The sequence below is a fragment of the Myotis myotis genome, unplaced genomic scaffold, assembly GCF_014108235.1.
Source record: "Myotis myotis isolate mMyoMyo1 unplaced genomic scaffold, mMyoMyo1.p scaffold_m19_p_3, whole genome shotgun sequence".
In the NCBI taxonomy this organism is placed as follows: domain Eukaryota; kingdom Metazoa; phylum Chordata; class Mammalia; order Chiroptera; family Vespertilionidae; genus Myotis; species Myotis myotis.
In genome coordinates this window covers 197,838,658-197,854,513 of record NW_023416335.1, presented here as the reverse complement: position 1 = coordinate 197,854,513, position 15,856 = coordinate 197,838,658, and the positions used below count along the sequence as shown (strand labels likewise).

General features: G+C 35.6%; 1 protein-coding gene across 11 annotated transcripts in view; it reads left to right on the top strand.

The window, feature by feature from the left end:
- Positions 1–15,856, top strand: part of UHRF1BP1L (UHRF1 binding protein 1 like) — an 84,407-nt gene that overhangs the window by 38,087 nt on the left and 30,464 nt on the right. For 10 of the 11 annotated variants that reach the window (XM_036297318.1, XM_036297320.1, XM_036297319.1 and 7 more), the window contains 8 exons: positions 263–425; positions 2,080–2,118; positions 3,045–3,136; positions 4,839–5,028; positions 5,574–5,714; positions 6,582–6,752; positions 7,751–7,931; positions 11,388–11,471. In XM_036297318.1, the coding sequence (XP_036153211.1) occupies positions 263–425; positions 2,080–2,118; positions 3,045–3,136; positions 4,839–5,028; positions 5,574–5,714; positions 6,582–6,752; positions 7,751–7,931; positions 11,388–11,471 (1,061 nt within the window). Of the gene's footprint in view, positions 1–262; positions 426–2,079; positions 2,119–3,044; positions 3,137–4,816; positions 5,029–5,573; positions 5,715–6,581; positions 6,753–7,750; positions 7,932–11,387; positions 11,472–15,856 lie in introns of those variants that run through there. The other variant, XM_036297317.1, reaches the window with a different exon arrangement.

The window sequence follows — 15,856 nt, the reverse complement described above, 5'->3', positions numbered from 1 at the left end:
AAGGCAGTGAGAACCAGAGCTTGATTACATATGGGAATATGATTTAAATGTACGACAAAAGTACTAGGTTTTCTGTAATAGAGCTACGGGCAACAGAGATGAAAACAAAAAATAAAACCCTGTTGAAAAACATGGATTAGAGACTGTCACCAGTTTTGGGTTTCTTAGTGCTGCTATTACATTTTTAATGCTCTGTATATTTGCAAGAATGACTCTACCATAACTGATGCTAAAATAAATGTCAATATATATTCTTTTTCAGATTTACTAAAAATTTATCTCCTGACAAGATAAATCTAAGTACTCTTAAAGGAGAAGGTGAACTGAAGAATTTGGAGTTGGATGAAGAGGTGCTCCAGAATATGTTGGATTTGCCAACATGGCTTGCTATCAACAAAGTTTTTTGTAATAAGGCATCTATTAGGGTGAGATTTTGATATGTGTGAAAAGCATTTTCTGTTTTTTATTTTTTATTTCATCTCTATATTTTAAAATAAATACTTTGTTTTAGATAATTCTATAAAGAAGCATTTTTATTAACATAATTTAAAAAGACAAATACCTTGCCGAGACCGGTTTGGCTCAGTGGATAGAGCGTCGGCCTGCGGACTGAAAAGGTCCCGGGTTCGATTCCGGTCGGGGGCATGTACCTGGGTTGCGGGCATATCCCCAGTGGGGGATGTGCAGGAGGCAGCTGGTCGATGTTTCTCTCTCATTGATGTTTCTAACTCTCTATCTCTCTCCCTTCCTCTCTGTAAAAAATCAATAAAATATATTTAAAAAAAAAAAAAAAAAAAGGAAAGTGGCAACTTAACAAGTTCATTAAAAAAAAAAAAAATTAAAAAGACAAATACCTTTGTCTAAATCAGGGGTGGGGAACTTTTTTTCTGCCAAGAGCCATTTACATATTTATAACATTACTCGAGGGTCATACAAAATGATCAAAAATTAGCCTGCTATATTTGGTCAAACATTTAGTTAACTCACCCCTAATGCCTTGGCAGGGCCAGACCAAATGATTTTGCGTGCCTTACTACACAGCCCACCGGCGGGATGTTCCCCACGCCCTAGTCTAAATAATTACATGAATATGTGCCTTATGAATTTAGTCATATACTAATATAAATTACTAAATTATAGATTCTAAATTTTAAAACATTTAATATAATTTAAATAAAATTATTGGGAATTAGTAAAATATTCAAAGTTTTTATAGGATTTGTCAAATGTGACAGTTTAAATTTGTGATAAGTAAACACTTTATTTTAAATGAAGACATGAGGACTGATAAGTTATCTTTATATATTTTTATTTGAAGTTTAATCTCTTTTTCTCATTTGTTTCTTATTTTGAGGATTTTAAAGTTGTCTTTTGTTATTATTGCTACTAATTAAAACTTATTTCTACTTACTTTGACACTAATGTCATATCACTTTTTGATCTTAAAGACTAGGCCTAGTTTTAAAGTCTGCTCAGTGGAAATAGTGAATGCTAATTTGTTTCATAATATTAAAATTGGGCACCAAAGAGAAGATTTTAGGAAAAAAGATAATCTCCTTTAATTTTTTCTTTTAACCTCCTTAAACAAAAATATCTTCAATTACATGGTATTTTAGTGCAGGTTATGTTTGAATAATATTTATTTGACATTGCCTACATTTTATAGCAATGGCCTCACTTCTGTATTTATCTTGAATATCTATAAAAAGATTGGTCAGAATTGTAGAATATAAAAAATTGTTAAGTGAACAAAACACTGATTATGCTTTACTGGGAAGTCTTAACTAAATTATGAAATTAAAATGTGTTTTAAGGGCTGGGAAAAGAAGATATTTAAGGCAACCTGAAATTTTTATTTAAAATGATGACCAAACATATGAGTAGTCTTTTATGTAATATAGGGACATCTAATTTTAAGAGTATGAATGAATTGCTCATTTTATTATTTTGCAATTTAAGAAAGAAGTCATCTGATACAATTTGGTATATCTGTCACTATATTAAGAAAGAAACTGTGTTGGTTACTGTTTTACATCTTTTTAATGATTCATTTTAAAGAAAGAAACTTCTTTTTTTCAGATCCCATGGACAAAACTGAAAACACATCCTATCTGTTTGGTGAGTTCTGAATTGCTTCAGAAATAAACATTTATCTAAGCATCTAACTTTTAATATTAACACACTCTAGGATTAGAAATTGCACTTGTATAAAATATGATTTTCTCAGCAGTATATGACTACTTCTTACTGTTTTTCTGTAACACTCCTATAAAACACACAATTTTCCCACCATATAGTAAGTGCCTTGAGAAAGGACTGAATGCATTGTTTTCTGTTTTGATACTAGTCTCTTTAGGCCTTTAGAGAGTCACTTAAAATGACTCTGTTCACTTAATGTTTACTTAGCTCATAAAGAAATGAAAGAGGATATAGTCTTAAATCTATACTAATAATAGAGGAATATGCAAATTATCTGGGATGCTGTCATGTCATGACCGCTCAGCAGGCGGCATGCACAGCAGAAGTGGGTGGGCAGGGACTGCTATCACCAGGAGGGCCTCTGTGCAGCTCAGCCTGGCCCGGGGGCAGCCTCCAGTGGAGGCGTGCGGAGGCCTGCCCAGTGCTAACATGACGCTGCCTGCCTGTGTCCCTCGCTGGGGACGTGGTACGTCGCCACCCAGCGCTGACGTGACGCTGCAGGGGAGGGAGGGCTTGACATGTGTACTGTCGGCTGGCTCTGGGTCTTGCTCAGTGGGGGTGGGGCTGGCGGGTCTGAGTCTCAAGTGATTTCTCCGACTTGACTGTGGGTCCTGCGGCGCACCCCAGACTCTGACAGGAGGGAGATTTTCTTAGACATTTTACTAATTTTCTTTCATCTCTGACACTTCTATTTATAGAGAAAGGGCAAATAGCAATATTAAAATATTTCCTCTAATTAATTCCCTTTTAATGTGCACAAATTATGTGCACCGGGCCACTAGTATTTTTATAATATACTTAAATAAAATATCTAATTGCTTACAGTTTTAATGCATTTTTATTAGTCCTTAGATAAAGTAATAATGGAAATGAGTACATGTGAAGAACCACGAAATCCTAATGGCCCATCACCAATTGCAACTGCTTCAGGACAGAGGTAAGCTATTTCCATTAATCTGTATGACTGGCAAAGGGAATTCTTTCCTAGAGTCATCTCTACTTTTTTTCCTTGTTAATTTGTTGTTCCATTGGTTGAATCATTGGTTGATTTATGCATTCATTGTTTTGTGTTTTCTTTTTTTCCTTTATTTTTACCGATAGTCATCTCTATTATTTGTAGTAAGGGAACATAAAATCCACTAACCTCAGACAGTCTCTATTTCATTCACCTTTTCCATCACACATTGTACAGTTTTAGTATATACATTACAAAAGTAGCAGAAGTGATTTTAGCCTCTTTTATTCATCTTGTTTTTCTTGATATTTAAATAGTAACGATCAACCAAAGGCAGAGCAGTAGCAGAAAATGAAAGCAGCACAGCTTAGGCATTCTATAAATCAGATGGATATCATTTATTTTATGCATCAAAGGAGTTTTTATGATTCTTAAGAGTTAAATTGATGCCTAAAAAATTTTAGACCTTTTGGATTATTATAAAATTCATTAAGTAAAGAATGCTCGCAAATTGGATTTTGATAGATAAAAGCCTATAATTTCGAGACTTCGTTTTATCAGAAAAGTTTTCATTTTACTCATTGGTTTTCAGTTGAGGCCAATTTTGCTCCCCAGGGGACATTTGAAGTTTATAGTCTGAAGTTCCAGGTCTGGATGAAGACATAGATTTAGGAATAATGGTTATAGTGATTGATGATCATAGAAGTAATATACTAGTTGGGCAAACTTTTACCTTCCCTCCTGCCAAAATATATTGATAGTTTATATTCTAGTTACTAGAGGCCTGATGCCTGAAATTTGTGCCACCGCAGCTTCGACCTTCCGGCTTCGTCTGGTCTAATTAGCATATTATGCTTTTATTATTATAGATACTGTACTACTTACCATTATTGAAACATAACCTCTGCTCTCTTACTTATCTGTGCCTTTGCTCATGCTTTCTCCATTCCAGGGTTTCCCTTCCTTCCTATTTCTCCCTTTGGAAACTTCATCATTTTTTCCTGGATATATATCTTCCTAGTTATACGCAATTTCTTCCTCTACCAAATGTACTGATGATTCCCCTTTTAAAAAACAATTACATAGGGCGGGGGGATAAAATGGACACATATGTAATACCCTTTGTAATAAATACTTTAAGCAATTAAAAAAAAAAAAAAAACAATTACAGATTGCCTCATGTTTTAGTTACTAGGGTGTTTTATTTCCTCCCCAAGTAACTTGTGAGCCCTATAATGCCATAACTATATTTTAGTTTTCCTTATGTCACAGTGTTGTTCATATAGTAGATGTTCAATAAGTATTTGCTGAATTGAATTAGAGAATGTAAACTTTTTTAACCTTATTCTGAAATGATGAAATTATATTTCACTGGTTCCTTCATCCTTCTTTGTGTCATTCTTATTTGTTATAGATGCCTGCTGTCTGAACTGATAATTTTTGAGATACTGATATTATTAATTTAACTTAGGAAATAACCTCCAATTTAAAAAATCTTTTTATCATTTTGAGAAGAGCATTTTTATAACTTACATGTGACCAGGCTAGGCTATTGTTTTAACAAAAATTTGTTCTTTTAAGCCAAAATGAGTAAATATTACAGTTTGTGTACATGTTTGAGAATATTAACAGATAACTTTTTAAATGATTTTTTGGCTTTAGCACATTATATTTTGTTTTCCAGTGAATACAGCTTTGCTGAAAAAGTAGTTGAGGGAATCACTGTTTCTGTAAATTCTATTGTCATCCGCATTGGAGCAAAAGCCTTCAATGCATCCTTTGAACTTTCCCAGCTGCGGATCTATAGCGTGAATGCAAACTGGGAGCATGGAGATTTAAGATTTACTCGTATTCAAGATCCACAGAGAGGAGAGGTAAATATTATTTTGTTGTTGGCTTAAAAATTATTTTAGTCACTGATAAATAAAAGAGGATGTTTAAAATAAATACTTCTTATGGTAACTTAGATTCACATACTACTGGATTTGCTTTTTAACTATATCTCTGTTTTAATCTTACTCATTATTAAATATGCATATTTTAATATCATTATTGTAATCTTTCAACTCAGAGCTAATCTATTTTAGCTTCACGGCTACTCAGAATTGAAGTTTACATTTACCAAACTAAAATATGTCATTTAAATTCTTGGTCCCATGATTCAAATGATCTTTGTACTTTATAGTAAAATTAAATTACCTAGAATAAAAGTATTAACAGCTTTACAGATGAGGACTATAATTATGAAGATGTGTTACTGAATTTGCTGGAAGTATACAATTTCAAAAAATAAAATCATAGTGACTATCTAGAATGTCATGAAAATTAGTGAAGATACGTTTCTATTTCTTTTTTTTTTAATCTACATTTTTCCCATTCTATTTTGTATAAGTGAAGCCAATCTCTGTGTTCTCTTTAGGTTTTGACATTTAAAGAAATAAATTGGCAGATGATTCGAATAGAGGCAGATGCTACCCAAAGTTCACATCTTGAAATTATGTGCGCTCCTGTTCGATTAATAACCAACCAATCAAAAATCAGAGTTACACTTAAAAGAAGAGTAAGTTAACAGGGTTTCCTTTGTGATTCATGTGATAACTATTAAAATAATTTTTAAGCAAAATATTGGCATATTAAAAGAATACAAAATAAAATATAGTGCCTAAACCAATATTTGAAGAAACCTACTATAATAACATTTTTCAGTCCTTTGGATTTAATACTTAGATTTTTATTTCTTATGATTGAATAGATTTCTCAGTTGCCAAATAACTGTTGAGCATTAACAGTTTTAACATTTTATTTCTTCTGTTGAATCGCTCAAGAGTAAGTAAACAGTAACCAAAACTACTAGCTTTTGAAGGTTATTAAGATATTGACTGGTAACTAAGATAAATAGGGAAGATTGGTACTAAAAGATGTAAGTAGTTGAAAGTCTGCTATGGATTATGATGAAATCTAATGACAGAGTAATGACTTATTTTAACCACGGCTTAAAGTCTCAATAACATGTTTTGTGTCACCGGACATACATTACTATACTAAATTAAGTTGGAAAAGAATTTTTTTAGAATATGTGGTTAAAATAGCATTTTAGTTTTTAATGAATTTTAATGCCCTTTTTTATACTAGAATTAAAATTAGCAGGAAATTAAATGATTTATTACCTTTAAATGTAAAATTAAATTATTTAGGTACTCGTACCTATATAGCTTTTACCTATTTAGGTACAGGAATTTGTCAGTCTTTTTTTTACCACTGTATTGCTTATACTAAGAAATATTCTTTCCATACTTTTGGAACTCATTAAATATTTGATGAATAACGGAGGATCCATATTTCTACTCAAAGATTAAATTAAAAAATAAAAGTACATTATAAGTTCTACTTCTTGGCTTCATTTTATGAATCAATTTTTTTTTGACAGTTAAAGGACTGCAACGTCATTGCAACAAAGTTAGTTCTAATATTGGATGACTTGTTATGGGTTTTAACGGATTCTCAGTTGAAGGCTATGGTACAATATGCAAAATCTCTTAGTGAAGCAATAGAAAAATCAACAGACCAAAGGAAGAGTATGGCTTCTGAACCTACACAGGTATGCTATTAAGTTAATAGGAACGAAAACTCTACTTTACCTGTAAATGGTTTAAAAATCAGAATGGTTAGTTGTTTTGTTTATGTGAAATAGATTATAATAGAGAAAGAAGAAGGGAGAGAAAGAGAAACATTGATGTGAGAGAGAAACATCCATTGGTGTTTCACGTACAGTTCTAAGGCTAATATATCATCAGAATATGTATGCAGAATTGTTTTAGGCTATTAGAGGTACACATATATCTATACACTTCACTATTCTGTGTTTTTTCTCTTGGGGGAAAAAGGACTTTGAACTTAAAATCTCTTATGTCTCTTCTGCTTTCTAGCTTCTTTATATATCCAAGTTCAAAGACACACCGCATCTTTTTTTTTTTTTTTTTAATATTTTTTATTGATCTTTTACAGAGAAGAAGGGAGAGGAATAGAGAGTCAGAAACATCGATGAGAGAGAAACATCGACCAGCTGCCTCCTGCACACCTCCCACTGGGGATGTGCCCGCAACCAAGGTACATGCCCTTGACCGGAATCGAACCTGGGACCCTTGAGTCCGCAGGCCGACGCTCTATCCACTGAGCCAAACCGGTTTGGCCACACCGCATCTTATAAGAGGCACTAGAGCACTTACACAAGGGCTTTTACAAAGAAATGATTAATTTCTACAGGATATATAATAGTGTATACAGTTGATATATACAGGGCTCAACATTTCTTTTCTCTTTAATAGATAGAACTAATAATTGTCAAATAGATAAATAAACTGCCGTTAGTAGTTAATAAGTATGTTTTCTAAGACAAGAAAGGCTACAAATATGTGAATATAACTATTCAATTATTTACCAAAACATATTGGGTTCATATTCAAATTGTGTATAGTTGATACAAAAGAAAATGTATTAGCTTATTTTTCATCGCTATTTCTAAGAATACTTACATTTTCTTGTGTGGGAATTGCAAGTGTTTAACCTGCAGTGCTAAGGCAGTATTGATCCTTTTAGAGCTCCACAGCAGCCCCATCTACGCAGCAAGTGAAGTCACCCCAGGCTTCAAATGCTCCTGATCTAAATGATGCAATTGTGAAACTGTTCAATGACTTCGATGTCAAAGAAACTTCCCATCATTTAGTGATTTCTCATCTAGACCTACACATATGTGATGATATTCATGCTAAAGAAAAAGGTAACTAAAGCTGCTTATTTTAAACTATTTTGGTTTTCCTAGAATTTACATAAAAATGGATTGTTTATTACGTAGTATCTACATAAGATAACTGGTCATAACTTTATCATTCATAAGAGATACATGCATGAAAGGTGTAATGCTAAACATTGTAGATTACAGTACATTGAGCTCCATAGAAACACACTTGGGCAAGTGGGAGTTGGCAGGCACTGGGTGACTGTGCTTGCTGAGGAAAAGGAGATCCTAAGAAGCTGAGAGGCAAAATGTCATCATATGCTTTCTTTGTGCAAACTTGCTGGGAGGAGCACAAGGAGAAACCTCCAGGTGCTTCAGTCACCTTTTCAAGAGTTTTCTAAGAAGTGCTCAGAGAGGTAGAAGACCATGTCTGCTAAAGAGAAAGGAAAATTTGCAGACATGGCAAAGGTGGACAAGGCCTGTTAATGAAAGAGAAATGAAAACTTACAGCCCTCCTAAAGGGGAAACAAAAGAAGTTCAAGGATCTCAATGCACCCAAGAGGCCACCTTCTTCAGCTTTTTTCTTGTTTTGTTCTGAATATCACCCAAAAATCAAAGTAAAATGAGCATTCTGGCCTATCCATGGGTGATGCTGCAAAAAAGCTAGGAGAGATATGGATTCACACTGCTGCAGATGACAAGCAGCCTGATGAAAAGAATGCTGTTAAGCTGAAGGAGAAACATGGAAAGGATATTGCTGCATACCTAGCTATGGGGAGAGCCTGATGTGGCATAGAAGGGTGTCATCATGGCTGAAAAAGCAAGAAAAAGAAGGAAGAGGAAGGAGGTAAAGAGGATGATGATCAGGAGAAAGAAGGAGAAGAAGATGATGATGAATAAGTTGGTTCTAGCACAGGTTTTTTTTCTTATCTAATAAAGTAGTTAACTGCCCTGTACACAACTCACTCATTTTAGAGAAAAAAAATTGAAATGTAAGGTTGAGTAAGATTTGTTTTTAAACTGTACAGAGTCTTTTTTTTTTTTTAAATATATATAGTTAACATACTACTGAATGTGACGTTAGATACTCCCGTCTTGGTGGTATTTTCAGTAGCCACTAACCTTGCCTGCTATACAGTATGGGGGTTATAAATTAGCATGGACATTTAAAGCAGGTTCTTGGTGCTCAGCACAACTTAGTTTATGTGGGGATGGTAGTATTTTCATCTTCAGTTGTCTCTGATGCCACTAATACGAAATAATGGTTGTTTTGTAACTGAATGTCACTCTGTAATTGAAAAAACAGTTGCAGCTGTTTTGTTGACATTCTGTATGCCTCTAAGTAAATACAATATTTTAATTAAAAAATAAACAAACATTACATATTGGTATGAAATGTTATTTTGCTTTAGTATTTAGTATTTCAGCATAATTGTTAGCTATCAATGCTAATAAAATTAAGTTTAAATAAAATCAAAGACTTAGTAGATGACATCCTTGGAGGAGGATGAAATATTAGACTTAACTTGTGAATTAACTTTTTTATAATTTTGAACTAGAGGCCCGGTACACAAAAATTTGTGCACTCGGGGTGGGGGTCCCTCACCCCGGCCTGTGCCCTCTCGCAGTCTGGGACCCCTTGGGGGATGACCACCTGCTGGCTTAGGCCTGCTCCCCGGGGGATTGGGCCTAAGATGGCAATCAGACATCCCTCTGGCAGCCCGGCAGCCCAGCAGCCCTCGGGGGAGGATTTTTTTAAAATGGGGATATCTGACCTGTGTCCCTCAGACCTGAATCAGAATGATAGCTATGACAATTGCTGCTCTGGATTTTTAAAGCTATGAGAGTGAATATTCAGACTGATACAGTGGGGCCTTGACTTACGAGTGTCCTGACTAACGAGTTTTTCGAGATATGAGCCGTCTCTCGGCCGATTTTTTGCTTTGAGTTGCGAGCTAAAATTCGGGTTACGAGCCAGCTTCAGATACCCTACCGCTAGTTGGCACAGCGAACGTCACAGTGAACACCACAACATCAGCCCAGCATCACGTGTCTCACTCGTTCACTGTTGATTTGACATACGAGTAATTTGAGTTATGAGCTCCCTCAGGGAACGAATTAAACTCGTAAGTCAAGGCCCAACTGTACTGGATACTTAGCAGTAGAAAACATCTTGCCTTCATCATATATAATATCAAAGGGTGGAGCATAAAAGGTGAGGAATATTTGGAATTTGGAGAAGCTTTGTTGTCCGTCCTTTGTGTCATTTGACATAGTTGGTATCTTCTGTTTTAGTGATTTGGAAGGAAAATCCAAAAAATTAAAACAAACCAAAATAACAACAAGAGGGGTCAAAGTTAAATAATAAGCAAAAGAACAGAGAAAAGTGTTTTCTAAGCTCTTTCATTCCTTACTTTATATATTCCCTCAGAGAATAAGCTGAATGATGTTACTAAATGGAAAGCCCCTCTACCAAAACACAGTATTTCTGTTGTACAGATGTGTAATTAGTTCTCTGCTATTCTAAAATCCAGAAAGTTCTGAAATGTTTCTTCTTAGGTTTGTGAAAAACTTGCTCGAAAAACTACTTAAACACATTGCTATTTATCATCTTTATTTTATCCACTTAGTGTAAATATTTGAGTTTTGCTGAATAATTACTATTTGTTATTACTTGGTGCTGTCTTCGAATCTGCTTAGAATATGATGTGTCTTGCATATATAGATACCATATTACTTTCATAAAATATTAAAAAAAAACCTGAATTCTGAAATATTTGGCCAGGAGTTTTAAATGAGTGGTTGTAAGTCTGTACTAGAAATTCTGCTAGTTGAAATAAATTAGAGTTATCAAATGAATGTAGAGAGTATGTACATAGCTTTTGTCTTAATTTGTATTTGATTTGTCCATGCTATTATAAAATTTGATTTTTATGTTGGAGTTACATTAACTTAGGTACTTCTGACCTTAATTTAGCTATGTGATCTTAGACAACTAATCCAACCTAATAGACTCAGTTTCCTCTTCAGTAAGAGAAAACATGATATAGTGTAGTAGTAAATATTTTCTGGGTTCAAAACCAACTCTACACTTATTGGCTGTATGACATTGGCCTATTTTACTTAACTTCTTTGTGTCTTAATTTCTTTATTTAGAAAATGGGCATACTACTAATAATAGTACCTATCTTATAGGGTTGTTATGAATAGCAAATGAGTAAGTCTACCTAAAGTATTTAAAACAATGCTTGACATGTGGTTAGGGCTATAAATATAAAAGTAGATTGCATCCTCATTTTTAATCCCAGTACCTTGCAAGGGATTGAGGCTTAATACTTACTAGATTGAATTGCATTTCCTAAAATCCTTAATGTATTATTCATGATAATAGAGAGACAGTTATTACTGCTTGTACTGTAGGTGTGGTAAATAAGTGTTTCTGATATTTGCTTAATATTCTTTTCACTTTCTCTCAAATCCATTTTTTTCTTTTCCCAGAGTCGAATAGACGTATTACTGGAGGGGCTATGCAACTGTCTTTTACAAAATTGACTATAGATTATTATCCGTATCACAAAGCAGGTATGTATAACAATTTCTTTAAATGACATAAATCTTGCATTATATTATAAAACCAATTTATTTTACTTTGATGTAATTTTTTTGTTTTTTATTTCAAGAAAAATGATTTTAAATAGAATGTTATATGCAATAAACCTTAATATTTCAAGAAAAACGATCTTAAATATAATGTTATATGCAATAAACACCAATTATTCAAGAAAAACGATCTTGCATATAATAATATTACATACAGTATACATTAATATTTCAAGAATAAAAGGATTTTAAGTATAATAATCTTACCAAAACTGTACTAACATAGTATGATATCACGAAAGTTGTAGGAAATATTAAAAATCTGCAAATAACAGGATTACTTATATTATATTCTAGAATATTTTTCCCCCCTCTGGCTCTCTTTTTTTTCATCAGTTTATGTTGTTCATTATATTCCACAAATGAGTGAGATCATATGATATTTGTCTCTCTCCGACTGACTTATTTCGCTTAGTATGATGCTTTTAAAGTCTATTTTGTTGGATATGAGTATTGCTACTCCAGCTTTTTTTCTTTTCCATTTGCATGGAAAATTTTTCCCCATCCTTTCACTTTCATCCTGTGTGTGTCTTTTGTTTTGAGGTAGGTCTCTTTTAGACAGCATATAGTTGGGTCTTGTTTTTATATCCATTCAGCTACCCTACACCTTTTGATTGGAGCATTTAATCCAGTTATATTTAGGGTTATTATTGATAAGTACTTATTTATAGCCATTTCAATTCTGTATGGCTAGGTTTCTCTCTCTGTTTCTTCTTGGCAATCCCTTACAACAAATCCCTTTAGCATTTCTTGTAATGCTGGTTTGGTGGTAATGAACTCCTTTAGCCTTTTTTTTTTTTTTTGACTGGGAAGCTCTTTATTTGACCGTTTATTTTGAATGATAGCCTTGCTGGATATAGTAATCTTGGTCTCAGATCCTGGCTTTCCATTACCTTGAGTACTTCATGCCATTCCCTTCTGGCCTGTAGAGTTTCTGATGAGAAGTCAGGTGTCAGCCTTATAGGAACTCCTTTGTAGGTAACAGTTTTCTTTTCTCTTGCTGCCTTTAAGATTCACTCTTTGTCTTTAATTTTTTGGCATTTTAATTATGATGTGTCTGGGCCTGGGTCTGTTTGGGCTCTTCTTGTTGGGGGTTCTTTGTGCCTCCTGAACTTGTGTGACTTTTTCCTTTACCAGGTTAGGGAGTTTATTTCTTCAAACACCTTCTCTATGCCTTTCTTCCTTTCTGCCTCTTCTGGCACACTTACTATTCTAATATTGTTACGTTTCTCATTGCCCCACAGCTCCCTTAAGCTGTCCTCCTGTTTTTTAATTGTTTTTTTCTTTTTGGTTCTCTAATTGAGTGATATTTTCAACTCTGTCTTCTAATTCACTGATTAGATCTTCAGTTTCCCCTAAGCTGCTGTGTATTCCTTCCAATGTGTTCTTTATTTCTGTTATGTCATTCTTTAACTCAGACTGTTCTTTTTTTCATAGTTACTATATCTTTTTTCAGACTGGTGAGCATTTATTTTTTATTATTTTTTTATTTTTTTTAAATTAAATCTTTATTGTTTAGATTATTACAGTTGCTCCTCTTTTTTCCCCCCATAGCTCCCCTCCACCTGGTTCCCACCCCACCCTCTGCCCTTACCCCTCCCCCCCCGCACTATCGTCATCCATAGGTGTATGATTTTTGTCCAGTCTCTTCCCGCACCCCCCACACCCCTTTCCCCCACCCCTGAGAATAGTCAGTCCATTCCTTTCTATGCCCCTGATTCTATTATATTCACCAGTTTATTCTGTTCCTCAGATTATTTATTCACTTGATTTTTAGATTCACTTGTTGATAGATGTGTATTTGTTGTTCATAATTTGTATCTTTACATTTTTCTTCTTCTTCCTCTTCTTAAAGGCTACCTTTCAGCATTTCATATAATACTGGTTTGGTGGTGATGAACTCCTTTAGCATTTTCTTATCTGTGAAACTCTTTATCTGACCTTCAATTCTGAATGATAGCTTTGCTGGGTAAAGTAATCTTGGTTGTAGGTTCTTGGCATTCATCACTTTGAATATTTCTTGCTATTTCCTTCTGGCCTGCAAAGTTCCTGTTGAGAAATCAGCTGACAGTTGTATGGGTACTCCCTTGTAGGTAACTGACTGTCTTTCTCTTGCTGTTTTTAAGATTCTCTCTTTGTCTTTTGCTCTTGGCATTTTAATTATGATGTGTCTTGGTGTGGTCCTCTTTGGATTCCTTTTGTTTGGGGTTCTCTGCACTTCCTAGACTTGTAAGTCTATTTCTTGCACCAGGTAGGGGAAGTTTTCTGTCATTATTTCTTCAAATAGGTTTTCAATATCTTGCTCTCTCTCTTCTTCTGGCACCCCTATAATTCGGATGTTGGTATGCTTGAAGTTGTCCCAGAGACTCCTTACACTATCTTCATATTTTTGGATTCTTTTTTCGTTTTGTTTTTCCGGTTGGGTGTTTTTTGCTTCTTCGTATTTCAAATCTTTGACTTGATTCTTGCGATCCTCTAGTCTGCTGTTGGGAGTCTGTATAATATTCTTTATTTCAGTCGGTGTATGCTTAATTTCTAGTTAGTCCTTTTTTATATCCTCTAGGGTCTCACTAGATTTCTTGAGGGTCTCACTAAATTTATCGGTGGTTTCTAGAAAATTCTTGAAAAACCTTAAAAGTGTGGTTTTGAACTCTATATCCAGTAGGTTGCTTTCCTTCATTTCTGTCATTTGTGACCTGTGTCTTTGTCTCCGCATTTTGGCTGCTTCCCTGTGTTGATAGAGTGGCTTTCTGTGCTAGGTGTTCTATAGGACCCAGTGGCTCAGCCTCCCCAATTACCTGAGGTGGACACTCTTGGTGCACCCCTTTGTGGGCTTTGTTCACAGTCTTGTTGTAGTTAAGCCTTGATTGTTGTAGGTATCACTGGGAGGAATTGACCTCCAGGCCAATTGGCTGTGAGAATCAGCTGTGTCTGCAGTGGGAGAACTTCTGTGCTGGAGACACCCTTCTGGGGCAAGACTTGCTTCATTGGGGCTTTGGTGCTCACTGAGTCTGCCCCCTGAGTGTGTCCCTTATGGATCTGAGGAGTTGTAATCTGGATGTTCCCACTCTGACCACGGGGTACACTGGCTGTTGGATCTCTAAGGAGGTGCTAATTTAGCCTCTGCCTGAGGCTACCCAGCAGGAGCTAGGGAGAGATCTGTAGATTCCTCTTATTTGTTTGGGTTTTAGAGGTGCCCAGATGAGGCCCAGCTGTGAAGCAATGCAATCTGCTGTGGGGCCTTGGGCCTTCTTTTGGATGTTCTGGGTCTCTCTGACCCAGTTTTATTTGTTAGGTAATTTTAGATTGCAAAGGGCCAGGCCATTCATATGCAAAAGCCTCTGTGCACAGCTTGGGTGGTGCAGGGTCTCAGGGAATCAACAGGGCAGAGCAAACAGCTATGGCTTACCCTCAGCCCTGCCCTAAGAGTCCTCGGGTCTCAGTGTCCCACCGTAATTACTGCAAGCACCTCTGGGAGAAAGCCGCCTTCAAGTTCCACCTGCTGCCAGACAGTCCAGTTTTGCCCCATATGAGTCTGGGTCCCCAGAGACTCACCCAGAACTGGAGTTCAGAGCCGTCCGGAGCTTGTGACTCCCTCCGGATTGAAAAAGTCAACCACGTCCTCGGTTGCCAGCCCTTTCCACGTGCGCCTCCGTACCTCTGCACTTTACTTCTGCACCTCCTCTGAGTCTCAGTGTGCTTTTCTCTTTCCTTCTAGTTGTAGAATTCCCACTCAGCCAGCCTTTCTGTGGTTCTGGATGATGTCTGTTTTGTCTTTTAGTTGTAGTTTTGAAGTGGTTGTGCAAGGCAGCAATTTCAGTTGTTTACCTATGCTGCCATCTTGATTTCTCCTGTTGAGCATTTTTAACATGATTACTCTAAACTCTGTTTCAGATAAATTTTTTATCTCTGCCTCATTTATCTCTTCTTCTGGAGAATTTACCAGTTCTTTCATTTGGGGGTTGTTTCTTTGTTTCCTCATTTTGGTTGTCTGTTTGAATTTATGACTATGTATTAGGTAGATCCTCTTCACCTCTCAATTTCTATGGCAGGAAAGTGTTAAAGGCTGTTTCTGACTAATTGGATCAGGCAAAGACTCAAAGCCACCAGATACCGCCTCTGTCTACAGACTAATAGGATTCTGATTTGAATTGCCCCGAGGCAATCATCCTAAGGTGTAGTGAGAGTTTTTCAGCAGGGTGGAACAGTTGCTTCTGCCTGGAGGCTAATTGTTATTTTTTATCTCTTAAGTGGCCCCAGCGCAAGATCTTTTCCAATAGGTTGTGTCAACTGTCTTTTCCCCAGGC